Source organism: Choloepus didactylus, chromosome 6 (genome assembly GCF_015220235.1).
Source record: "Choloepus didactylus isolate mChoDid1 chromosome 6, mChoDid1.pri, whole genome shotgun sequence".
In the NCBI taxonomy this organism is placed as follows: Eukaryota; Metazoa; Chordata; class Mammalia; order Pilosa; family Megalonychidae; genus Choloepus; species Choloepus didactylus.
This window is the reverse complement of record NC_051312.1, coordinates 62,270,400-62,296,943: the sequence shown is the minus strand read 5'-3', so window position 1 is coordinate 62,296,943 and position 26,544 is coordinate 62,270,400. Positions and strand designations below refer to the sequence as shown.

The window sequence follows — 26,544 nt, the reverse complement described above, 5'->3', positions numbered from 1 at the left end:
AGAGCTTGGCAGTGAAGGAGCAAAGAGGTAAAAGAAAACTCAGACTATGCCTGTTCCACCTACCCCACTCTGCAATTTCTGCATGGAGCCTGCTGCCAGGTACTTTCACCTCCAGTCATACTACTATCATGACCATAAGCAGAATTACTATGCACTTCCTGAGTGCCTACCCCTTGCCTAATGAGGCATCATGGTGGGACACAAACCGAGGCAGAACAAAATATGAGTGCACCTCTAGCAACAAGCCTTCATGGAGAGAAGAAATTATGGAGGATATACAATGGTCTACCATAAAACAGCACCTACTATGAATGAATCCCCAAGAAATGCAGTTGCCTGTACTGCCCTAGAGCCTTTTGAGCAATGTATTTCCATCATACAGTGCCAACCCCTTTGTAAGAGATAACAAACTCCACTGTTCTTTTCCCATTTGGTTTCCAGCCCCCTTTTCAGTGTACCCTACTCTTTGAAATGCCCAGTAAACTCATTTAATCCTAAACCCTTCAGTCAGTAATCAAATAAACTAGCTAACTCATTCAACAAATACTGATCAAGCACTATCTATAAACACAGCACTGTATATTAGTTATATGGATGTTATCTTTCCTGGGATTATTTGCATTTTAAAAGAGGAATGGATTTTTAAGGTGGAATTTCAGGCACTGCATAAGAGAAATATTTTGAAACCAAACCTGGTGTTCTTCAAATCATACTGTGTAAGAACCTCCTATGATACATCCCTGAAAGGTCAGTCCTATTGAACACAGGAGGAAGTAGGTCTGGACAAAGAATTAAGTATAGGGGAAATTAGTGATTTTTTCCTTCTCAGGACAAACACTAAGTTATTTTAACTTGTCAGGTCATCCTAAAACATGTTATTTTCTTTGAGGTCTAATGACACTGTGTTTTAAAATTTTACTACTGAAGTTTAGAGTTCCAGTCCCTGACATTAACTAGCTGTGTGGCCTTATGTAAATCACTTGTACAGTCTGAGATTCAATTTCACCTATAAAAACTAAGGATAATACTACATCATATGGAAGGGAGAGTAGGGGAACAAAATATTGAAGCAATGGAAAAAAAGGCAGAACCCATGCAGTTTGCTAGGGGAAAGCAGAAATAACTCGCCAGGCCTATGTCTGTCTTGCTGTCCTCTGTACCCCAGCATACAGCAGAGTAGCGGGCAAATAGCTAACACTCAATACTTGCTGAACTGAAATGAACATGTTACTATTAACCTAGGCCTTCCTTAACTGGGGTATCCTGCCATACCCAACAGTTCTGTATTGATCATATATGTGTAAAAATACTTTGAGAATGTTATGGTACTAAACAAATGTAAGTTCTTATTACATGAACTGCTTGGTTTTTTTATTTGTTTGTTTTAAAATTCAGTTTTTGAATTCAGTTTATTGAGATACATTCACATACCATACAATCATCCATGGTGTACAATAACATCACATGGTTGTGCATTCTTCATCCCAAGCAATTTTTGAACATTTTCCTTACACCAGAAAGAATCAGAATCAGAATAAAAAATAAAAATAAAAAAAGAACACCCAAATCACCCCTCCATCCCACCCTATTTTTTCATTTAGGTTTTGGCCCCATTTTTCTACTCATCCATCCATATAATGGATAAAGGGAGTGAGATCCGCAGGGTTTTCACAATCACACTGTCACCCCTTGTAAGCTACATTGTTATACAATCATCTTCAAGAGTCAAGGCTACTGGGTTGGAGTTTGGTAGTTTCAGATATTTACTTCTGGCTATTCCAATATATTAAAATCTAAAAAGTGTTATCTATACAGTGTGTAACAATGTCCACCAGAGTGACCTCTCAACTCCATTTGAAATCTCTCAGCCACTGAAGCTTTATTTTGTTCCATTTCCATCCCCCTTTTGGTCAAGAAGATGTTCTCAATCCCATGATGCTGGGTCCAGATTCACCCCCGAGAGTCATATCCTGCGTTGACAGGGAGATTTACACCCCTGGGAGACAGGTCCCATGTAGGGGTGAGGGCAGTGAGATCACCTGCCAAGGTGGCTTAGTTAGAGAGAGAGGGCCACATCTGAGCAACAAAGAGGCACTCAGGGGGACACTCTTAGGCACAATTATAAGCAGGTTTAGCATTTCCTTGCAGGAACAAGCTTCACAGGGGCCAGCCCCAAAACAGAGGGCTCAGCACATCAAGCCGCAGTCCCCAATGTTCGTGAGAACATCAGCAACAATCAAGTGAGGAAGTCCAACACCTATGCATTCTCCCCCAGCTCTTCAGGGGGGCTCCAAATATATATTTTTATTCTCCACCCAAATTACTTTAGGATGTGTTGCTATTTCATTCTAATCTATACAGACCTACCATAGCTCAATTCCTATTCAAAGTTCTATGTAATTGCAGTGTTTGAACAAGCTGACTGTAGAAGTTATATTGTTTAGAAAATATAGATCCTACACCAAATAAACATCTCTTCCCTTGGTCTCACATGGAAGCTGAAGTTTGAACACAGTCAGTTTCAACCTTTACCCTTTGGCCCAATTTGCTCTAGTCTTAACCAGATCTGCTTTATTTGTGTCTCTAATTGAAGTCTGGGCTCTATTTCAGCTTTTTTTTTTTTTAACAGTTGCTGTATGCGTTAATACTAATATTCATATCTGCCGAGCTCTAGCTCTGGGTTTCAGATGTAATACAGATACCCAATGTTCCAGAGACCAATCAGGTTATACATTAAGGGATCAACATCTCAGAGTTTAGAGATAGCCATTATAATTCAGGAATAGATTTGACTGCTGTAAGAGCTTACAATCCAGGGACCATTACAATAATCATTTCCCTTTTGGGCTGTGCTCTAAGATTCAATTCTGAGTTTACACATTCTAGTGAGTCCATATTGATGAGGCATTATAGTGTTTGCCTTGGTTTCTGGTGTACTTCACTCAACATGCTGTCTACAGGATCCATTCACCTCATTGCGTGTCTCACAGCTTCACTTCTTCTCATAGCTGCTCAATATTTCATTCTATGCATACACCACAGTTCACCATTTTGTTCCTCAGTCAGTGTACCCTCAGGCCACCCATTGCAATCATGAATACTGCCTCCATAAACACCAGTGTGCAAGTGTCCATTCATGTCTCTGCTCTCAGATCTTCCAATACATACTCCATAATGAGGTTGTAGGACCTTATGGCCCCCACATACTTAGCTTCTTGTGGAGCCACCACAGTGAACTCCAGAAAGGTTACTCCATTCTTCCTCCTCATCAACAGTAAATAGGTACATCCCTCTCTTCATGTTTTCCCCAGCACTTTTACCTCTATTTATATTTTTTCCTACAATCTTATAGAGATATAAGATTGACATACAGCCATCCACAGTGTACAATCAGTTTGAACTGCTTGTTTTAAACAACTCCCATATTTTCTCAACTTCCACACTTACCCTGAAACATCACAGGAATAGTGCCAGTGAAATTCAGCAGGTCTTTCTGGGAACTATCTTTAAAAACTGGAAGGGGAAAAAGTCCCAAAATGTGCAATTAGAAGTAGAAAGAACTGTATTAAAACATACACACACACATAATACACATACACAATCTCTAAATACCCCAGGAATCAATAAGTATTTGACAAGGGGAAATTACTAGATACTGTCTTCTTAAAAGGCAAATGAGAACAGTTGAAAGAACACAGGACTTTGATACTGAAATCCCAAATTCTAGGCCCATCTTCCCCATTTAGAGACATGTGACTTTTAGTCATTTTAATCTCTTTGACCTTCAATTTCCTCATCTATAAAATAAAGATAATAAGACTGCTTCACAAAGTTGTCATAAGGATCAACTGAGATAATTAACAGGAAAACCCTAATAAAAAGTATTATAAAATGAAGGGACATGATTAAATAATTGTCATCTATAACAAATCAGTTCTAATCACTTTCAGAAATCATGTAACTTTAATAATCAGAAAAATATAAAGTTAGCTTTATATTTTAAAGTGACTTTTTAGAATAATAACTATCTTCTTTGGTTTCTCTAACCTAGTTATTCTCAACCTTTTTTCAGCTATCACATCCCTGAAAATTGAACCTTCTCATCCATAACTGGGACACACTCATAGAGAATCAATGTCCTAATCTCAAGGCTGAATACAGAAACATTACTCTAGTTTCAAACCATCAAACTGCCTTGCAATGCAGTCCTTTTAGTACCTCAGTAATTATCTTATTTGGGTAGACAGAGAAAAATTCTTAATATATTTGATAATCTATTTGGAAAGGAAAAGAGGAAATCAGACTGAGAGAAAACTCAAGGCCAAGAGTGCACATAAATACAAACATTTCTCTAGCACCACATGAGGGAAAGGTAACAATGGGTGAAGGGACCACTCCATGGCAAAAACTGAAATGGAGGAGTGGAGCAGGGAGGGACACAGAATAACCTAAAAATGTGGTGGAGAAACTGTTAAGTGTGACTATTCACTGCCCAAATTATTCAAAAAGCTAAAATAGAAGTGATTAAGATGTGTGGCTATCATTGTTTCAAATAATGAAATGTACACTGACAATTTTAATCCTATAGTTTGAGAGTTTAATGGCACTAGAGCTTACTTTCTTTAGACGGGGAATCAGAATAAGAATAAACTGGTACAATAAAGCATCAAATCTATATGATAAAGAAAAACATTGTATAAGAGCAAGTAATGTTTGATTACTGGGCTAAAAAGACATGGATACACATCCTAACTCTATCCCTAACTAGCTGTGTAATCTTGGGAGTTACTTAAACTCTTTGAGCTTTGGTTTCTTTATCTGCAAAATGAAGATGATAATAATCACCTCACCAATTTGGTCATGAAAAATATGTAAGATAACATAAATGAAACATTTAGAAACATATCTGGCATTCAATATGTTAGCTATTATTATCTCCCAGCCCAAGCATCTATGTAGCACCAAATAAGTAGGTGCAGATCAAAAGAGGTCAGTCACAGACGGACCAGAAACTAACAATTTTTAATACATATAACATTCTTATTTCAAAGACATACTCTGATACCTCCTCAAGATTTCTGGCATATAAATCTGAATTAGATAAATTTTCTTAACCCAAATAATGCAGTCATAAAACATACCCATGTTGAATAAAGAAATTTCTCAAAACTTCGCATTTTGACTAATTCATGGATCCTGAAATTAACTTAGTGACTCTCAACCAGTATGTTTTTAAATGAAATGGAATGAAAGAGATAATGTCAGAGTACATGTACTATTTTAGTTATGTGTAAATGAAGTCATGATATAAAATATATTTCCAAGTGTGAGTTGTGGCAAGAAATTTTTGAAAGACAATAAAGTAAAATCTTTCCTAGACTACCAGACACTCTATATTAAGTGCCCAAGATAACCAAAACCAGAAAACAATTTAGAACTTGTTAGAATTAGAATTGCTATTAAAACTTAAGAACCAATCATATATGTGGTAGGCATAATAATAGCCCCCCAAAGATGTCCACAGCCTAATTGTTGGAATGTTTTGAATATGTTGCCTTATTTGCAAAAAGGACTTCTTAGATGTAAGTTTTTAGGACTCTGAGATGGAGAGATTATCCTGTATTATCTGGATGGAACCAATCTACTCATGCTGGTCCTTAAAAGCAGAGAACCTTTCCTAGATATTTTCAGGGGGAGCTCAGACTACAGAAGAATGGTCAGGGAGATGCAACGTTGCTAGCTTTGAAGACAGAGGAAGGAGACCATGAGCCAATGAATGTGGGTGACCTCTAGAAAATGGAAAAAGGCACAAGAGCCACCAGTAAGGAACACAGACCTGTTGATACTTTAATTTTAACCCAGTCAGCTTAAAATTGTTTTAAGCTGATAAGTCTGTAGTAATTTGTTACAGCAGTAATAAATACAATATATATTGTTTTAACTTAAATTTCTTCATAAATTACAGGCCACAAAGTGTAACTTAAAATGAGATAAAAGAGAGATACAAGAAATTGAAATTGTGATTTTGCACCTCTATAGGACCAAACAATAAACAGTTCAAATAATGCAGCAAAGGCTAGAGAATATGATTCTTACCATAGGTGTCCATTGAATATCTAAAATGTGGGAAAAACACATTTACGTTCTTTAGTTCTTCCACAGTTAGGTCCCTGAACTTGTACTAAAAAGAGAAAAAGGAGCATGGAATCAGAATAAAACTATGAACAACAGAACAATTACAAATAACATTTAACTGATCATAGAAGAAAATGAAAGCTAGAGAATCAAAGTAACTTGCTGAGTTACATAGCAAGTTAAATCGTGATGCCAGAGTTGAAATCCAGGGCATGGATTTATTTACTACATCAAACTACCTCCAAACACCTTCTTAGAGCTTAAGAGATAGGGCAAGATGAATCATCCCTCTCACCACCGTTCAAGATCTGGCTCACATTCTTGCCTACCTCCTTCAATTGAGACACCTTGAATTTCCATTCCCACCTCTTGGTACTAAATCCTGGGCTTGAAAACAAAGAGCAGGCAAAGGGTTGCAGCCAGATTGAATACATTGCCTCCTAGCTGTGTTCTAGCTCTGACGACAGAAGAATGGTCAGGATGATGCAGATGTATCCCCTGTACACCCAGTTCCTCCAGATGTACTTCCAGAAATACTACCTTGGTGGTCTTGTGAACAATCCTAAAATTCACATGGAAATCAAGAGACCCAGAATAGTCAAAACATTCTTGAAAAAGAACAAAGTCGGAGGACTCAGTTCCCAATTTCGAAATTTACTATGAAGCTACCATTATTAAGAAACTGTGGTATTAGAATTAAGATAGACATAAAATTCAGTGGAATAAAAGTGAGAGTCCAGAAACAAACCCTTTCATTTATGGTTAATTGAACTGGAATTTTTTTTTATTAGAACCGTTGTGGATTTCAAGAAAAGTACAGATTTCCCAAATACTCTCCTCTCACATGGAGTTTTCTCTATTATTAACATTTTACATTAGTGTGGTATTTTTTAATTCAATTTTATTGAGATATATTCACATACTATACAATCATCCAAAGTGTACAATTATTCACAGTACCGTCATATAGTTCTGCATTCATCACCACAATCAATTTTTGAACATTTTCATTACTTCAAAAGAAATTAAAATTAAAATTAAAGTAAAAAAGAACACCCAAAACATCCCACTACTCCCATCCCCCCCCATTATTCATTTAATTTTTGTCCCCATTTTTCTACTCATCTGTCTATACACTAGATAAAGGGGGTATGAGCCACAATGTTTTCACAATCACATGGTCACACTGTATAAGCTATATAGTTACACAATCATCTTCAAGAATCAAGGCTACTGGGTTGCACTTCAAGTTCCAGGTATTTCCTTCTAGATATTACAATACACTAAAAACTATAAAGGGAGTTATAACGCATAAGAATTAACCTCCAAAATGACCTCTTGACTCTATTTCAAATCTCTCAGCTACTGAAAGTTTATTTTGTTTCATTTCTCTTCTCCCTTTTAGTCAAGAAGGCTTTCTCAATCCCACGATGCCGGGAGCAGGCTCATCCCGGGGAGTCATGTCCCACGTTGCCAAGGAAATTTACACCCCTGGGAGTCATGTCCTACACAGGGGGGAGGACAGTGAGTTTACCTGCAGAGCTGGCTTAGAAAGAGCAAGAGGTCCTCTGGAGGAGACTCTTAGGCACAATTATAAGTAGGCTTAGCCTCTGGGGACTAACAAATTTCATAAGGGCAAGCCCCAAGATTGAGGGCTCCGTCTTCTAAGTTGGTAGTCCCCAATGCTTGTGAGAATATCAGTAATTCCCCAGGTGGGGAAGTTTAATAATTCCGCATTTACCCCCAGTTCCTCAGGGGGGCCTGCAAATACATTGTTATTCTCTGCCCAAATTACTTTGGGATGTATCGGGGTTTCACACTAACCTGTACAAACCTACCAGATCTCACTTCCTATTTTAAGTTCCGTGTAATTATGGTATTTGGACAAACTGACCACGCAAGTTCAATTATACAGTGTGCTACAGAAAATATAGATTTTGCACCAAATAAACATCTCTTCCTTTGGTCTCACACAGAAGTTGAAGTCTTAAAACACTGTCAATATCTTTATTTATTTAGTCCGATTTACCTTACTCCTAACCTAGTCCATTTCGTTCATATCTCTAATTGAAGCCTGATCTCTTTTTCAGCCTCTTTAACATTTGCTGTATGGGGTAATGCTGACATTCATAGCTGCCGAAGTCTGGCTCTGAGTCTCAGGTATCACAGAGACACTTGAAGTTCCAGGGACCCACTAGGTTATACACAAAGAGCTCAGCATCTCAGAATTTAGAGATAACCATTGCAACTCAGGAATAGACGTAACTGCTGTAAGAGTTTACAATCTAGGAACCTTTACCACAAGCCTTCCCCTGATAACCCATGCTCTCAGATTCAATTCTCAGAGTTTACACATTATTGTTAGTCCATATTAGTGAGATGTTATAATGTTTGTCTTTTCATTTCTGATTTATTTCACTCAACATACTGCCTTCGAGGATCATTAACCTAGTTGCATACCTCACAACTTCATTCCTCCTTGTAGCAGCTCAATATTCCATTGTATGTATATACCACAGTTCATCATTCCATTCATCAGTTGATGTACTCTTAGGGCACCTCCATCCATTGTGAATCATGAATAGTGCCACCATAAATACCAGTGTGCAAATATCCATTCGTGCTCCTGCTCTCAGTTCTTCCAAGTATATACCCAATAATAGGGTTGTAGGACTATATGGCAACCCAATACTTAGCTTCCTATGGTACCACCACACTGCCTTCCAGATATGCTACACCATTCTACTTCCCCACCAATAGGGAATAGGTACATACCTCTCTCCATATTTACTCCAGCACATACATTCCTCTACTTTTTTAAATAGTTTTATTCACACACCATATAATCCATCCTAAGTAAACAATCAATGATTCTCAGTATAATCACATAGTTATGCATTCACCCCCACAATCTATATGAAGACATTTCCATTTCTTCCACAAAGAAAGATGAAGAGGAGAAAAAAAGAAAAAAAGAAAAATATATATATAAATAAAAAGAAAAATAAAATAAAATGCAATAAAAAGTTCAGAGAACAACACCCCTCCCTTATATCCCCCTCTTATAGACATTTAGCTTTGGTATATTGCCTTTGTTACAGCTAATGGAAGGATATTACAATGTTATCATTAACTATAGACTCTAGTTTGCATTGATTGTATTTTTTCCCCAATACCATTCCATTTTCAACACCCTGCAAAGTTGATATTCATTTGTTCTTCCTCATGTAAAAACATTCCTGTATTTGCACATTTGATCACCATCACTGACCACTCTAGGTCTAAGTTACACAGTCCCAGTCTTTATCTTCTATCTTTCCTTCTGGTGTCATACATGCCCCTAGTCTTCCTCTTTCAACCATACTCACACTCAGCTTTGTTCATTATACTTACAATATTGTGCTACCATCACAAAGCATTATGCTATCCATTTCTGAACCTTTACAATCAATTCTGTTGAACATTCTGTACTTCCTCAACATCAAAAAGTGAATCTCTACCCTCTTTCTATCTCCTGATAACCTGTGTTCTTAACTTAAACTCTCAGAGTTTGCTAATTACAGTTAGCTCATATCAGTGAAAACATACAGTATTTGTCTTTTTATTTCTGGCTAATTTCACTCAACATAATATCCTCAAGGTTCATCCACACTGTTATATGCTTTGTGACTTTATTCTTACAGCTGCGTAATATTCTATCATACGTGCATACCACAGTTTGTTTATCCAGTCATCCATTAATGGACATCTGGGCTGTTTCTATCTCTTGGCAATCATGAATAATGCTGCTATAAACATTGGTATACAAATGTCTGTTTGGGTCCTAGCTTTCAATTCCTCTGATATATACCTAGTAATGGGATTGCTGGATCATATGGCAGTTCTATACTTAGCTTCCTGAGGAACCACCACACTGCTTTCCAGAGTGGTTGCACCACTCTACACATCCACCAACAGTGAATAAGTGTGCCTCTTTCTTCACATCCTCTCCATCACTTGTGAATTTCTGGTTTTTTGATAATGGTCATTCTAGCTGGTGTGACATGATGTCATTGTGGTTTTGATTTCCATTTCCCTAATAGCCAGTGAAGATGAACATCTTTTCATGTTTTTGAGCCATCTGTATTTCCTCCCCAGAAAAGTATGTATCCATGTCTTTGCACATTTTTGAAATTGGTTGTTCATCTTTTTGTTGCTGAGTTGTAGGATATCTTTATATATTCTGGACATTAAAACCTTAACTGATACCTGGTTTCCAAACATTGTCTCCCATTGTGTAGGCCACCTTTTCACATTTCTGACAAAGTCCTTTGATGCACAAAAGTGTTCAGTTTTGAGGAGATTCCATTTATCTATTTCTTTTTTCATTGCTCACACTTTGGGTGTAAGGTCTAGGAAACCACCTCCTATCACAAGATCTTTAAAATATTTCCCTAAATTTTCTTCTAAAAGTTTTATGCCTTAGCTCTAATGTTTAGGTTATTGATCCATTTCGAGTTAATTTTTGTATAAGGTGTAAGATAGGAGTCCTCTTTCAATCTTTTAGACATGGATATCCAGTTCTCCAAGCACCATTTCTTGAAGAGGCTGCTCTGTCTCCCAGTTGCATTGGCCTGACCATCTTATCAAAGATTAATTGTCCATAGATGAGAGGGTCTATTTCTGAACAGTCAATTTGATTCTGTTGGTCAGAACATAACATGGAGCTTTATAATATGATTTAAAGTCAGGTAGTGTGAGACCTACCACTTCATTCCTCTTTCTCAAGATATTTTTGGCTATTCGGGGCACCCTGCCCTTCCAAATAAATTTGGTTACTGGTTTTTCTATTTCTGCAAAGTAAGTTGATGGGATTTTTAACTGGTATTGCAATGAATCTATAAATCAATTTGGGTAGAACTGACATCTTAACTATATTTAGTCATCCATCCATGAACACAATATGTCCTCCCATTTTTTAGGTCCTCTGTGATTTCTTTTAGCAATTTCTCGTAGTTTTCTGTGTATAGATCTTTTGCGGCCTTGGTTAACTTTATTCCTAAATATTTGATTCTTTTGGTTGCTATTGTCAATTGAGTTTTTTCCTTGATTTCCTCCTCACGTTGTGTATTGGAACACTGATTTTTGTGTGTTTATCTTGTACCCTGCCACTTTGCTATATTCATTTATCAGCTCTAGTAGCTTTGCTGTCAATTTTTCAGCATTTTCTATATATAGGATCTTGTCATCTGCCAACAGTGGAAGTTTTACTTCTTCCTTTTCAATTTGGATGCCTTGTCTTTTTCTTGATTAATTGCTCTAGCTAGAACTTCCAGCACAATGTTGAATTTCAACAGTGACAGTGGGCATCCTTGTCTTAAGAGGGAAAGCTTTTCCCATTGAGTATGATGATAGCAGTGGGTTTTTCATATATTGTTTTTATCATACTGACAAAAACCTCTTCTGTTCCTATCCTTTTGAGTGTTTCATCAAGAAAGGATGTTGAATTTTGTCAAATGCCTTTTCTGCATCAACTGAGATGATCATGTGGTTTTTCCACTTTGACTGTGATACTTTTGTTACAACTGATGAAACAATATTATAATTATGCTATTAATGTTAGCCCACTGTTACATTAGGGTTCACATTTTGTGGGTTTGTGTGTGTGTGTGTGTGGTAACCTATACACAACCTAAATTTCTTTTTACCCCTCTACAAATATACAATTCAGTGGTATTAATTATAACCACAAAGTTGTGCCACCATCACCATTATCCACTGCCAAAACTTTTGCATCACACAAAACAGAGTCTCTGTACCAATTAAATATTAACTCCTCATTGCCTTCCCTGGCCCCTGTTAACCTGTATTCTAGTTTCTGACTCTATGAATTTGCATATTCTGCTAATTTCATGTGACAGTATTTGAACTTTTGTGTCTTAGTTTATTCAACACAGTATCTTCAAGGCTCATCCATGTTGTAGCATGCACAAAATTTCATTCTTTTTTATGGCCAGATACAATTCCATTGTGTGTGTGTGTGTGTATACACACATACACATATCCCACCTTATCTGTTCATCTGCCGATGAACACTTGGGTTGCCTCCTTCTTTTGGCAATTGTGAATAATGCTGCCAAGAACACTGGTGTGCAAATATCTGTTCAAATCCTTGCTTTCAATTCTTTTGGGTATATACCAAGAAGTGGGGTTGCCAGGTTATATGATAATTCAACATTTAACTTTCTGAGGAATCGCCAAATTGTCTCCCAAAGTTGTTGCACCATTTTACATATCTAAAAACAATGAACAAGTGTTCCTATGTCTCCACATTCTCCCCAAAAAGTTTTACATTCCATTTTTTTAACAGTAGCCATTCAAGTGGATGTGAGTTGGTATCCCATTGTGGTCCTCATTTGCATTTCCTTGATAGCTAATGATGTTAAGCATCTGTTCATGTATTTATTTGACACTTGATATCTTCTTTGGAGAAATGTCAACTCAAGTCCTTTATCCATTTTTTAATTGGGTTGTTTGCTTTTTTGTTAAGTTGGAAGAATTCTTTGTATATACCTGTTATTAAACCTTTATCGGATATATGGCTTCCAACTATTTTCTCCCATTCTTGGGCTAACTTTTTATTTTCTCAATAAAGTTCTTTGATGAACCAAAGTTTTTAATTTAGATGAAGTCCCGTTTGTCTATTTTTAATTTTGTTGCTCAGCTATTTGATGTAGTCTAAGAAACTACTGCCTAATACAAGGTCCTGAAGAACTTTCCCTGTGTTTTCTTCTAGGAGTTTTAGAGTTTCAGTTCTAAGATATAGGTCTTTGATACATTTTGAGTTAAATTTTGTATATGTGATATCCAGTTTTTCCAGCATCATTTGTTGAAGAGACTATTTTTTTCCCCACTGAGTGGATTTAGCAACCTTGTCACACATCAACTGGCCAACATTATGAGAGTTTAATTCTGAACTCTCCATTTTATTCCATTGGTCTATATATCTATTCTTGTGCCAGTACCATGCTGTTTTGATTATTATGGCTTTCTAATAAGCAGGATTGTTGTTAATTCTTCCTTGAATGTTTGGTAGAATTCACCAGTGAAGGCATCTGGTCCTGGGTTTTTCTATGTTGGGAGGTCTTCGATTACTGATTCAATCACTTTACTTGTTACTGATCTATTGAAAGCTTCTATTTTTTATTGAGTCAGTTTAGGTAGTTTGTGTCCTTCTAGGAATTTGTCCACTTCATCAAGATTATCTAATTTGTTGGCATACAATTATTCATAGTATCCTCTTATAACCCTTATTACTACTGTGGGGTTGGTAGTAATACCCTCCCTTCATTCCTAATTTTAGCAATTTACATCTTTTTTTTTCTTTGTCAGTCTAGATAAAAGTCTGTCAATTTTACTGATCTTTTCAAAGAACCAAATTTCAGTTTTGTTGATTCTCTCTATAGTTTTTTTAATTCTCTTTTTTAATTTATATGTGCTCTGTTGTTTCCTTTATTCTGCTTATCGTGGGTTTAGTTTGCTCTTCCTAGTTCTTCAAGGTATGAGGTTAGGTCCCTGATTTGAGATATTTCTTCTTTTTTAACTAAGCGTTTAGAGCTATACATTTCCCTCTGAGCAGTGCCTTTGCTGTGTCTCATATAAATTCTGATATGTTGTGTTTTCATTTCATTCCTCTGAAAATATTTCCTGATTTCTCCTGTGATTTCTTCTGTGAACCACTGATTGGTTAAGAGCATGCTGATTAACTTCCATATATTGGATTTTCCAGTTGTGACTCTGTTATTGATTTCTAGCTTCATTTCATTGTGGCCAGAGAAGATGCTTTGCATAATTTCAATCTTTTTATAATTATTGAGATTTGTTTTGTGACCTATCATGTGGTCTATCCTGGAGAATGAGTCCTGCGCACTTGAGTTTATTATGTCTAGTTCATTTATAGTACAGTTCCAGTTTTCCATTTCCTTATTGATCTTCTGTCTAGATGTTCTATCACTGATGTAAGTGGTTGTGCCAGTTTGAATGTATTATGTCCCCCAGAAAAGCCATATTCTTTGATGCAGTCTTGTGGGGCAGATGTTTTGGTGCTGATTAGATTTCCATGGAGATGTGACCCACCCAACTGTAGGTGATAACACTGATGAGATATTTCCATGGAGGCATGGCCCCACCCATTCAGGGTGGGCCTTGATCAGTGGAGCCCTATAAATGAGCTGACAGGCAGAGGGAACTCAGTGCAGCTGTGAGTGAAGTTTTGAAGAGGAGCTACAGCCAAGAGGGACACTCTGAAGAACGCACTGGATCTGAGAGGAGCTTCAGCCTACAGAGACATTCTGGAGATGGCCATTGAAAGCAGACTCTTGCTCCAGAGAAGCTGAGAGAGGACAAATATCCCACAGTGCAACTAAGAGTGACATTTTTGAGGAACTGCGGCCTAGAGAGGAACATCCTGGGAGAAAGCCATTTTGAAACCAGAACTTTGGAGCAGACACCAGCCGCGTGCCTTCACAGCTAACAGAGGTTTTCCGGACACCATTGGCCATCTTCCAGTGAAGGTACCCGACTGCTGATGTGTCACCTTGGACACTTTATGGCCTTAAGACTGTAACTGTGGGACCGGCGGCGCCCCCCGCCCGCTGCCCCCCGCCCGCCGGCCCCGGGACCCTCGAGATGGACGAGGACGGCAGCGGCGAGGGCGGCGGCGTGCCTGAAGACCTCTCTTTAGAAGAGAGAGAAGAACTTCTAGACATTCGTCGAAGAAAAAAGGAACTTATTGATGACATCGAGAGGCTGAAGTACGAAATTGCAGAAGTGATGACAGAGATTGACAATCTGACGTCTGTAGAGGAGAGCAAAACTACCCAGAGGAACAAGCAGATAGCTATGGGAAGAAAGAAATTCAACATGGATCCCAAAAAGGGAATTCAGTTTCTAATAGAAAATGACCTGCTGCAGAGTTCCCCTGAAGACGTAGCCCAGTTCCTTTATAAAGGAGAAGGCCTCAATAAGACCGTGATCGGGGACTACCTGGGAGAGAGGGACGAGTTTAACATTAAAGTTCTCCAGGCTTTCGTGGAGCTCCACGAGTTTGCAGATCTCAACCTGGTACAAGCCTTGAGGCAGTTCCTGTGGAGCTTCCGCCTTCCGGGGGAGGCGCAGAAGATCGACCGCATGATGGAGGCCTTTGCGGCTCGCTACTGCCTGTGCAACCCTGGGGTCTTCCAGTCCACAGACACGTGCTACGTGCTGTCCTTCGCCATCATCATGCTGAACACCAGCCTGCACAACCACAACGTGCGCGACAAGCCCACGGCCGAGCGCTTCGTCTCCATGAACCGTGGCATCAACGAGGGCGGTGACCTGCCCGAGGAGCTCCTGCGGAACTTATATGAAAGTATTAAAAACGAGCCGTTTAAAATCCCAGAGGACGACGGCAATGACCTCACGCACACCTTCTTCAACCCCGACCGCGAGGGCTGGCTCCTGAAGCTCGGGGGGCGCGTGAAGACCTGGAAGCGCCGCTGGTTCATCCTGACCGATAACTGCCTCTATTACTTTGAATACACAACAGACAAGGAGCCCAGGGGCATCATCCCGCTGGAGAACCTCAGCATAAGGGAGGTGGAAGACCCTCGGAAGCCCAACTGCTTTGAGCTGTACAACCCGAGCCACAAAGGGCAGGTGATCAAGGCCTGTAAGACGGAGGCCGACGGGCGCGTGGTGGAGGGGAACCACGTGGTGTACCGCATCTCGGCCCCCACGCCGGAGGAGAAGGAGGAGTGGATCAAGTGCATCAGAGCCAGCATCAGCAGGGACCCTTTCTACGACATGCTGGCGACGAGGAAAAGGAGGGTTGCCAATAAGAAATAGAGCTCCCCTGGCCCAGACAGGTAAAGGTCGAAACCCAAACCCCACAGCACGAGTCGCCACATCCTCCCCGAGACACCCGGACACACCTGGACACACCTCTGCAGGCCGCGTCTTCCGGCAGCTGCCAGGAGCAGGTTCTCTGCGGGACGCTGCCCAGTGCACAGGGACGGCTGCCGTGGGGACAAGTTCCAAGAACCAGACTGCGCGCTTGGGCGCTTTGCGTGGGCCGCGTCAGGGACCGTCCGGCATGTTCCCGCCCTGCCCCAGCAGGCAACGTCCAAGTGTACCCGCTTGTACCCGCAGCAGCTGCTGGTTCCGCTGCCCACGCAGCCGTGCAGCCCACCCCAGGATCGCTCCCTGTCCGTGGAACCTCGCCCGTCAGACACACGTGCGGTCAGTAGCAGTAGTGATGGTCACTGTTCTAGAAGCCGCTGTTTTATATCAAAACAGGATAGGAAGAGCTACCACTTTTTTATTCAGAATTTTTTTCTCAGATATATAGGATTATAGCTTTTATATGCCTTTTTATATTCTGAAATTATAATGAAAGATACTTTCTAACAGTAGTATTTTTAGAATGGCAGCTATAAGTTTAACTCCTGGACACAAGTGTATACTGTGCACTGAAAAAAAAATATGCAGCACCCAAAGGGAAGGGTTTGGGGGCACGTGCAGTTGGGCGGGGCTGCTGGGGACCTGCTGGCCAGTGAGCTCTGCCGCGTGGAGACTTTTTTGCCCCACTAATAGGTTCTAAAAAGCAAATCACTCAATATAAATGATGTTTTTTGGATGGTTATACTCAACTGCTGAATTTAGGAAAGGGAGCTTTTCCCCTGGCGATAGCTCGTCTGCACGGTGGACCCTGTGAAACTGCTCGTCCCCACTGTCTCTGACACACCCGGACGGCACTTTCGTGGGGTTCACCCCAGGACGTGGGGCTGAGTGGCGTCCGACCACATTCTTCACTATTTAAAGTGTTTTGGCAAAATGCTTTATTTTACCAGCCTTGTAACAATCTGACCAAATTTCTTAATGTAATGAATAGAGAGTTTTTGGAGATTTAATCTCCCATTTTGAGGGGACAAGCAAGCTATGGCATGAAAGTGTAATTTAAGGTACAAATACCTTTAGACCAAACCAGTGTGGCCCTAGGATTTCTGGGACAGGTTAAACCCGAGAGCCGCTGACCAGGAGGCTGGCAGGGGGCTGAGGCTCGTGCTCGCGGCTGGGCCAGGTGCTTTGTGCCCGGGGCGGGACGGCCATGGGTGTTCAGGAAGGGGCAGTGACAGAAGCTACTTTCTTCCCCTCCTCCCCGAGAGCATCTTTCCAGTCCGGGACATGCACGTCTGACCCGCAGGCCCGCTCGCCTGGGGGCTGTTCCGTGATGGAGGGCCCGGCCAAGGGGGCTCTTCCCCCAGCCCCCAACTTCCTGCCCCCGCCCCACCTGCGTAGACACATCTGGAATTTGCACCTTTAGATGCTACTGACTACTCCTTTACAAAAGGAAAGTCAAATTAAACCTGAGATCGTACGCACTTTCGTCTAGTTCTAAGTAGCAGAAGCAGCCATTCCTGATGATCCGTGTGCTGCCTCGAGCCGAGACAGAACAGCGCTGGCCCTTTGCCTGTGTCGCTGACCTCCGTGTGGCTTTAAGTCACACTGGACTGCAAAGGGGTCTAAGCCCGTAACTTTCCGTCATGCATCAAACTGACTTTTTTGGTTCATTCCCAAGCTTTTAGGCTTTGTCACTGTACTGATACCTCAAATTCCAAACTTTGGTTTTTGAGGAAGGCACCAGTTGGCACCCTGAGCCCGCCTGGCACCCAGGCAGCCCCGGCCTCCCGTCTGCACGGGCACGGGGCTCGCTCGGCCCCACCTGCAGCCCCTGGGCCGCTTCCAGTGTCTCACACTCGGAAGAACTGTTTCTCTCTCTCCTGACTGTGACCCCAGCTATGACCGTGGAGAGACAGGGCTCCTGTCTTTTGGGTTTGGCCTCAGAGTTGTGTTGGGGGAAGTGAGCATGAAGGAAACACCTAATAAGATGTTTCTCTGCTCCGGGCACCTGTGGGAGAGCTTCGCCCGCGGCTGTCTCCCTGGGGCCGCTGCAGACCCGGTGCTTAGAATTCACGAGCTGCCACCTTCCAATTCCAGGTCCTGCCGGGACACTATTAACACATGGGGCCTACACTGCGGGTCGGGCCAGGCTGGCTCGGCCACGTGGGGGGCACAGCAGGGGCCCTGGCACCTCTCCACGTGGCATTCATCCTGCTCACGTTCCCCACCCCCCTCCCCAATGTCTACGCTCAGTGCTTGAATTATTAGTTCAACTGTGGCCAAAGACAAAACTTCCTCCAGAGACAGAGGGGAGCAGGCAGCAAAGGGAGTTTAGGGTACAGAGCATGGTGGCCACGGCCTTGCCCACCTCCCTGCAGGGCCCTGCTGGCATCCCCGAGGGCTCGCTGGACTGATGCTGGACCCAGACAAGCAATGTAGTGTCTTCAGGGTCCCCTGTGTCCAACCAGTTTAACGTGGTACCGAGCTCAGAATAGGAGCTGTTTGTAGATGCAGCATTTAATGCCTCATATAAAGCAATGCCTATTTTTCAAGTTACAGATGCATTTATCTACATAGACGTGCTTGCTGAGAAGTTAGGTCTATGGTAGACCAGAAACCACAACTTGTGATTTCTCATTTTCTTATTTTCTTAGAAAATTTCTATTACAATAAATGTAGTTATTATGTAAATAATGTACATATCTTGATTTCTGGAATGTTTATGCAATGTATATACTCCCACAAATTGCATGAAGAAATATTATCAATATTTTGTTGTAAAGCAACTAGTACAATTGAAGGGTGTACGCGGCTGTAAAAGCTCTCTTGCAGATACCGTGTTCATGCAATAAAAATCAAATGTATTGTTAAAAAAAAAAAAAAAAAAAAAAAAAAAAGACTGTAACTGTGTAACCAAATAAACCCCCTTTATAAAAGCCAATCCATTTCTGGTGTTTTGCATCCTGGCAGCATTAGCAAACTAGAACAGTGGTGTATTGAGGTCTCCAACTATTGTTATAGAGGTGTCTATTTCTCCCTTCATTTTTAACAGTGTTTCCCTCATAAATTTTTGGGCACCACAGTTAGGTGCATAAATATTTATGATTGTTATTTCTTCTTGGTGGACTGACCCTTTTAATGGTTTAGTGCCCTTAAGGCAGGACTTCCCAGCATTTTCAGTAAGCAAATACACAATGTAACGCTCTAAGAAGGGGTATGCTGTACCATATCCCCCAAATGAGCATGACCATAACACTTTTTGGGGGGGAGCATCTCATGGAACCAGTGTCCAGTATTTGTGTGTGTGTGTGTGTGTGTATGCATATACATACATATACATATATATATACATATACATATATATACACATATATATACTAGCTCTCTTTTGGTTACTATTTGCATGGAATATTTTCTCCATCCTTTTACTTTCAACTGATTTGTGTCTTTTTGTGTGAAGTCAGTCTCTTGTAAACAACATATAGTTGGACTGCGCTTTTTTATACATTCTGCCAATCTGATTAGGGAGTTTAGTCCACTTTTATTCAGTGTAATTAATGATAAAGAAGGACTTACTTCAGCCATTTTGTCCTTTTGTTTCTTATATATCTTATATATTTTTGCCCCCCTTTTCCTTTACTGTAGATATCTTTTGGGTATAGTAATCTTTTGTAATAAAGCTGATTGATCCCTTTCTCATTCCTGCTTTCTGAATATATTTTAAACACTTTCTTTGTGGTTGCCCTGGGATTTGTATAAATCACCTAAATCTATAACCTACTAGTTAAAAAAGATACCAACTTAACTTCAATAGTACATAGTCTCTACTCCTATACACTTCCATTTCCATTTCCCCCTCCTTATGTTATTTTGTCACACATCACCTCCTTCTATTTTGCATGCCCATAACATGGAAATATGATCATTTCATATTCAGTTGTATTCTAAATCTTATAGGAAATAAAGAATAGTTACATACTGAGGATACCATACTATTGGGTTTTGCATTGACCCATGTAATAACTTTTACTGGAGATCTTCATTTCTTCATACTGCTCTAAGCTACTATTCCCTTCCTTTCCTTTAAACCTGAAGAATTCCTTTTAGCATTTCTTGTAGGGCAAGTCTCTTAGCAGCAAACTCTCACAGATTTTGTTTATCTGTGAATGTTTTAAACTCTCCCTCATTCTTGAAGGACAGTTTGCCAGATGCAGAATTTTGGCTGGCAGTTTTTCTCTTTCAGTACCTGCGATGGTTTGGAGGCTTTATGGACTCCAGAAGATCATTTTCTTAAAGCTAATCCATTCCTAGGGTGCAGACCTACTGTGTGGGGGACATTTTGATTAGGTTATTTCAGTTGAGCCATGCCGCATGTGGGTCTTAATCCTCTTACTGTAGTCCTTCATAAGAGTATAAAATTCAGAGAGAGAAACAGAAACACACAGAAGCTGAGAGAGATAGACATAGATGTTCAGAGAGAAAGCCACAGACAGAGCAGCCAGAAGCTATAAGCAATGACACCCAGAAGAGAAGGGAGAGACCAGCAGACTCCACCATGTGCCTTGTCATCTGACAGAGGAGTCCAGGTATCGTCTTGATGATGCCTTGATTGGGAAATTTTCATGGCCTCAGAATTCTAAGCCTGTAAGTTAATAAATACTCATTATAAAAGCCAACCCAAGAAGAACAAATGAATGTCAACCTTGCAAAGTGTTAACAATATGGAGGTATTGGGGGAAAATACAAACAATGCAAACTAGAGACTATAATTAACAGAAAGATTGCATTATGCTTCCTTTAATGTAACAAAGGCAATATACCAAAGCTAAATGCATATAAGAGGGGGACATAAGGAGGGGTATGGGACCCTTGGCACTGCTGATGTTGTCTGACTCTTTATTCTACTTTAGTTTAATGCTATCTTTCCTTTTGTTGCTCCCTAGCTGTCATGTTTTTTTGTTTGTTTTCTCTTTCTTTTTTTTTTCTTTTGTCTCTCTACCTTCTTTGACTCTTCCTCCTTCTTTGTGGAAGAAATGGAGATGTCCTTATATAGATAGTGGTGATGGTGGTGAATACATAAATACATGACTATACAGGGAACCATCATTTACTTAGGATGGACTATATGGTGTGTGAACAAAACCGTCTTAAAAAAATGGGTTGATGAAGAAACCCTGAGGGCACTATATTGAGGTAAATAAGCAAGACACATAAGGACAAATATTGCAGGGTCTCAGTGATATGAACTAATTATAATATGTGAACTCATAGACATGAAATATAAGTTACCAGGATATAGAATGAGGCTAAAGAATGGGGGAGCAGTTGCTTATTATGAACAGAATATTCAACTAGGTTGAACTTAAATGTTTGGAAATGAATAGAGGTGACTGTAGCAGGTTGTGAGAATAAGTAACAGTGCTGAATGTTGCGTGAATGTGGTGGAAAGGGGAAGCTCAGAATCATGTATGTCACCAGAAGGAAAGCTGGAGGTTAAAAGATGGGACTGTATAAAACAGTGAGCTTTGTGGTGGGCAATGTCCATGATTAACTGTACAAATATTAGAAATCTCTTTCATGAATCAGGACAAATGTATGACACTATAACTAGAAGATAATGATAGAGGGGCATATAGGGAAACAAATTATATACTACAGTTAGTAATATTTTAACATTCTTAAATCAACAGTAACAAACGTACTATACCAATACTATGAGTCAACAATGGAGGGGGGTTGTTAGCAGTATGGAAGGATTTGTTTCCTTTTTCTGTGTCTTTCTTTCTTTTCTGGAGTAACGAAAATGTTCTAAAAATTGAAAACAAATTAATTGTGGTGCTGTATGATGGTACTGGGGGCAACTGACTGCATACTTTGGATCCTTGGATAATTGTATGGTATGTGAACAATCGCAATAAAAAATAAATAAAAACAAAAATAAAAACAACAACAAAAAAAAGCCAACCCAGGAGACTTTGAGAAGATGACGGTTAGGAGAGATTGGGCAAAAAAACACCTCCATGAAAAATACTAGATAAAAGCCAGAAAGTAACCCAGAACCCCAGTTCCAGCAATACACCAGCTGGACAAGGTCTGCTAAATCCACAGGGACCGTGCACTTGGTGAAACCCGTAGTCGGCGTTATGAAACGAGTGAGTAAGCCTGCAGAATATACGGCAGCCACACTGCAGTGTGGGGAAACCTTGGGTTGGTTTTTGGAGTCAGACTAGTTTTTTGTTTTTTCTCATTTTATTGAGATATATTCACATACCATGCAGTCATACAAGACAAAGCACACATTCAATTGTTTACAGTACCATTATATAGTTGTGCATTCACCACCAAAATTAATTTTTGACATTTTCATTACCACACGCACAAAAATAAGAAGAAAAATTAAAGTGAAAAAGAGCAATTACAATAAAAACAAACACTGGGTGCTTTGTTTTGTTTTCTTTTGCTTTGTTTTGTTTTTTTCCTCCCTCATTTTTTTTACTCATCCATCCACAAACTAGACAAAGGGGAGTGTGGCTCATATGGCTTTCCCAATCACATTATCAGACCTCATAAGCTACATTTTTAGACAATCGTCTTCAAGATTTATGGGTTCTGGGTTGTAGTTTGATAGTTTCAGGTATTTACTGCCAGCTTTTCCAATTCTTTAGAACCTAAAAAGGGTTGTCCATATTGTACGTTAAGAGTGCCCACCAGAGTGACCTCTTGGCTCCTTTTGGACTCTCTCTGCCAGTGAAGCTTATTTCATTTCCTTTCACATCCCCCTTTCGGTCAAGAAGATGTTCTCCATCCCACAATGCTGAGTCTAGATTCCTCCCCGGAAGTCATATTCGACGTTGCCAGAGAGATTCACTCCCCTAGGTGTCTGATCGCACGTAGCAGGGAGGACAATGATTTCACCTGCCCAGCTGGCTTAGCTAGAGAGAGAGAGCCACATCTGAGCAACAAAGAGGCATTCGGGAGGAGGCTCTTAGGCACAATTATAGGGAGGCCCAGCCACTCCTTTGCACCAACAGGCTTCCCAAGTGCAAGTCCCGTGGTAGAGGGCTCACCCCATCAAACCACCAGACCCCTATGTCTGTGAGCACATCAGCAACCACTGAGGTGGGGAAGTCCAATACCCTGCATTCTCCACCAGCTCCTCAAGAGGGCTCTGCATATATTTTTCCATTGTCTTTTTTTTTAACTTTCTTTTTTGAATCAACTATACAAAAAAAATTTTTTTTAAAAACATACAACAAAAAAAAAAACATTTCAAACAAACCATAACAAGGAAGTAAGAAAAAGACAACTAATCTAAGATAACTACTTTACTTCCAACATGTTCCTACTCTACCCCAAGAAAATAACCTAATACAGCAACATTTCTGTGAACTTGTTCCTACCTTACCCATCAGAAATTAACAGACCATAGTCATTCCTGGGCATTCCCAGAACATTAAATTTACCCACAATAGCTTATCTGTTCTTATTGGGTTATCACTCCTCCTTCCTTAATTGCTCTCTATCACTAGTTTCCCTACATGTAAAACCATTTGTTTTACATTTTTCAATGTTCACATTAGTGTCAGCACATAATATATCCCTTTTTGTGCCTGGCTTATTTCGCTCAGCATTATGTCTCCAAGGTTCATCCATGTTGTCATATGTTTCACAACATTGTTCCTTCTTACAGCCACGTAGTATTCCATCATGCATATATACCACATTTTATTTATCCACTCATCTGTTGAAGGACATTTGGGTTCTTTCCATCTCTTGGCAATTGTGAATAATGCTGCCATGAACACTGGCGTGCAGATATCTGTTTGTGTCACTGCTTTCAGATCTTCTGGGTATATACCGAGAAATGCAATCGCTGGATCAAAGGGTAACTCTATATCTACTTTTCTAAGGAACTGCAAGACTGACTTCCAGAGTGGCTGAACCATTATACAGTCCCACCAACAATGAATAAGAATTCCAATTTCTCCACATCCTCTCCAGCATTTGTAGTTTCCTGTTTGTTTAATGGCAGCCATTCTAATTTGGCAGCCCAAAAGCTGCTGGGGATACAGCAGCAAGAACCGCACAGGGAAGCGTGGCAGGAACGGCGTTTCCACAATCTGTGAGTACACCTCAATATCTGGCATGGACGATAGACTTTCGCACACCCACTGCTAACTGTCTCGGATCTAGGAAGGCAGATGTTAGCCAAGAGGGGAAAAAAAACCACGCCCCTCGCAGCCATCTTCCCGGCGGACTGGGAACACTCCTGCCTGGTGCTGGTGCCATAGCCCAGAGCTGCAGCAAAAAATCCAGTGTGACAGGAAGTGTTTCCAGCAACACACACACATGCCACAATATCGGCCATGGACAATAGCCCTTCACGCACCCACAGCTAATTGTCCCAGAGCTAGGAAGGTGGAGTGGTGCGAAAAGGGGGAAATTAACACGCCCCATTCAGCCATCCTTTCAGCAGGCTGGGAACAACCCTACATGGCCCAGCGGCCCAGAACTTCCCTTGAGGGACAGCGCGCACTTGTGACATAGCACAGCCTTCCCTCAGCAGAAGCCCTGGAAGGGCACGGCTTGGAAGAGGGACCCACTCGGAAATCCCAGGGACCATACACCAATACCAAGGACTTGAGGTTCAGTGGCAGAGACAATCTGTGGCAAGACTGAACTGAAGGTTTAGACTCTTGCAACAACCTTAAATCTCCAGGAACACCTGGGAGGAATGATTAATAAAGCCGCCCTCCATCTCTAACCACTCGGACACACACCCCACATTCAGGGTGGACAGCACCAACTACACACGCAAACTTGGTGCACCAATTGGACCTCCACAAGAATCAGATCCCCACATACCACAAAGACAAAGTTGGGGAGAACTGGCTTGAGGGGAATAGGTGGCTCACGGATGCCACATGCTGATTAGTTAGAGAAAGTGTATGCCACCAAGCTGTAGATCTGACAAATTAGAGATAAGTCTTTGAATTAGCATATTTATCATAAAAGAACCCTATCAAGTTAAGCAAATGCCAAGAGGCCAAAAACAACAGAAAATTTTAAAGCATATGACAAAAACAGACACTATGGATAACCGAAACCCAAACACCCAAATCAAAAGATCAGAGGAGACACAGTATTTGGAGCAATTAATTAAAGAACTAAAGACAAACAATGAGAGCATGACACAGGATATAAAGGATGTAAAGAAGAGCCTAGGAGAGCATAAAGAAGAAATTGCAAGAGTAAACAAAAAATTAGATGAACTCATGGAAATAAAAGAAACTGTTTGATTAAAAATTAAAAACATTCTGGATACTCATAGTACAAAACTAGAGGAAGCTGAATAACGAATCAGTGACCTGGAGGACAACAAAACGTAAAATGAAAGAACAAAAGAAAGAATGGAGAAAAAAATCGAAAAAATTGAAATGGACCTCAGGGATATGATAGATAATACAAAACATCCAAATGTAAGGCTCATTAGTGTCCTAGAAGGGGAAGGGAAGGGTAAAGATCTAGAAAGAGTTTTCAAAGAAATTGTTCAGGAAAACCTCCCAAACCTTCTACACAGCAAAAATACACAAAGCATAAATGCCCAGCGAACTCCAAATAGAATTAAGCCAAATAAACCCATTCCGAGACATATTCTGATCAGACTCTCAAATACTGAAGAGAAGGAGCAAGTTCTGAAAGCAGCAAGAAAAGCAACTGACCACATATGAAGGAAACAACATAAGGCCTTTTAAGTAGTGACTACTCAGCAGCCACCATGGAGGCGAGAAGGCAGTGGCATGACATATTTAAAATTCTGAGAGTAAAAAATTGCCAACCAAGAACTCTTTATCGAACAAAGCTCTCCTTCACATTTGAGGGAGAGCTTAAATTTTTCACAGACAAACAAATGCTGAGAGATTTTGCTAATAAAAGACCTGCCCTACTTGAGATACTAAATGGAGTCCTACCAACAGAGAAACAAAGAAAGGAGAGAGAGAGATGGAGAACAGTTCAGTACTAAAGGGATTTAGTATTGGTTCACTAAAGGACAGTAAGAAAAAGAGAGATAAAATATATCTGACAAACATAAACCAAAGGATAGGATGGCTGATTCAAGAAATGCCTTCACAGTAATAACACTGAATGTAAATGGATTAAACTCCCCAGTTAAAAGATATAGATTGGGAAAATGGATCAAAAATATGAACCATCAATATGTTGCATCTAAGAGACTCATCTTAGACATAGGGTCACAAAGAAATTGAAAATAAAAGGACGGAAAAAAATATTTCATGCAAGCTACAGCCAAAAGAAAGCAGGAGTAGCAATATTAATCTTAGATAAAATAGACTTTAAATGAAAGGATGTTATAAGAGACAAAGAAGGCCACGACATACAAATAAAAGGGGCAATTCAACAAGAAGAAATAACAATCATAAATGTTTATGCACCCAATCAAGGTGCCACAAAATACATTAGACAAAC

At 40.3% G+C, this 26,544-nt stretch overlaps 2 protein-coding genes across 5 annotated transcripts in view; one reads left to right on the top strand and one right to left on the bottom strand.

The window, feature by feature from the left end:
- Positions 1–26,544, bottom strand: part of UEVLD (UEV and lactate/malate dehyrogenase domains) — a 159,153-nt gene that overhangs the window by 111,438 nt on the left and 21,171 nt on the right. For 2 of the 4 annotated variants that reach the window (XR_005217400.1, XM_037839264.1), the window contains exons 2-3: positions 6,097–6,181; positions 3,448–3,513 (exon numbers count right to left, since the gene is read on the bottom strand). Coding sequence is in view for 2 of the 4 variants with exons in the window: in XM_037839264.1 (XP_037695192.1) it covers positions 3,448–3,513; positions 6,097–6,181 (151 nt within the window). In the remaining 2 variants the exon portion in view is untranslated. Of the gene's footprint in view, positions 1–3,447; positions 3,514–6,096; positions 6,182–6,501; positions 6,918–26,544 lie in introns of those variants that run through there. The other 2 variants (XM_037839266.1, XM_037839265.1) reach the window with 2 other exon arrangements.
- LOC119536464 (cytohesin-3-like) lies at positions 14,780–18,929 on the top strand. Its single transcript, XM_037839267.1, has 2 exons — positions 14,780–16,022; positions 16,107–18,929. The coding sequence occupies exon 1, from the start codon at positions 14,803–14,805 to the stop codon at positions 16,000–16,002; it is 1,200 nt and encodes a 399-aa protein (XP_037695195.1). The 5' UTR covers positions 14,780–14,802; the 3' UTR covers positions 16,003–16,022; positions 16,107–18,929.

What these genes read in the sequence shown, in the direction of transcription:
- LOC119536464 (XM_037839267.1), top strand. Translation starts at nt 14,803, where the DNA reads ATGGACGAGGACGGCAGCGGCGAGGGCGGCGGCGTGCCTGAAGACCTC.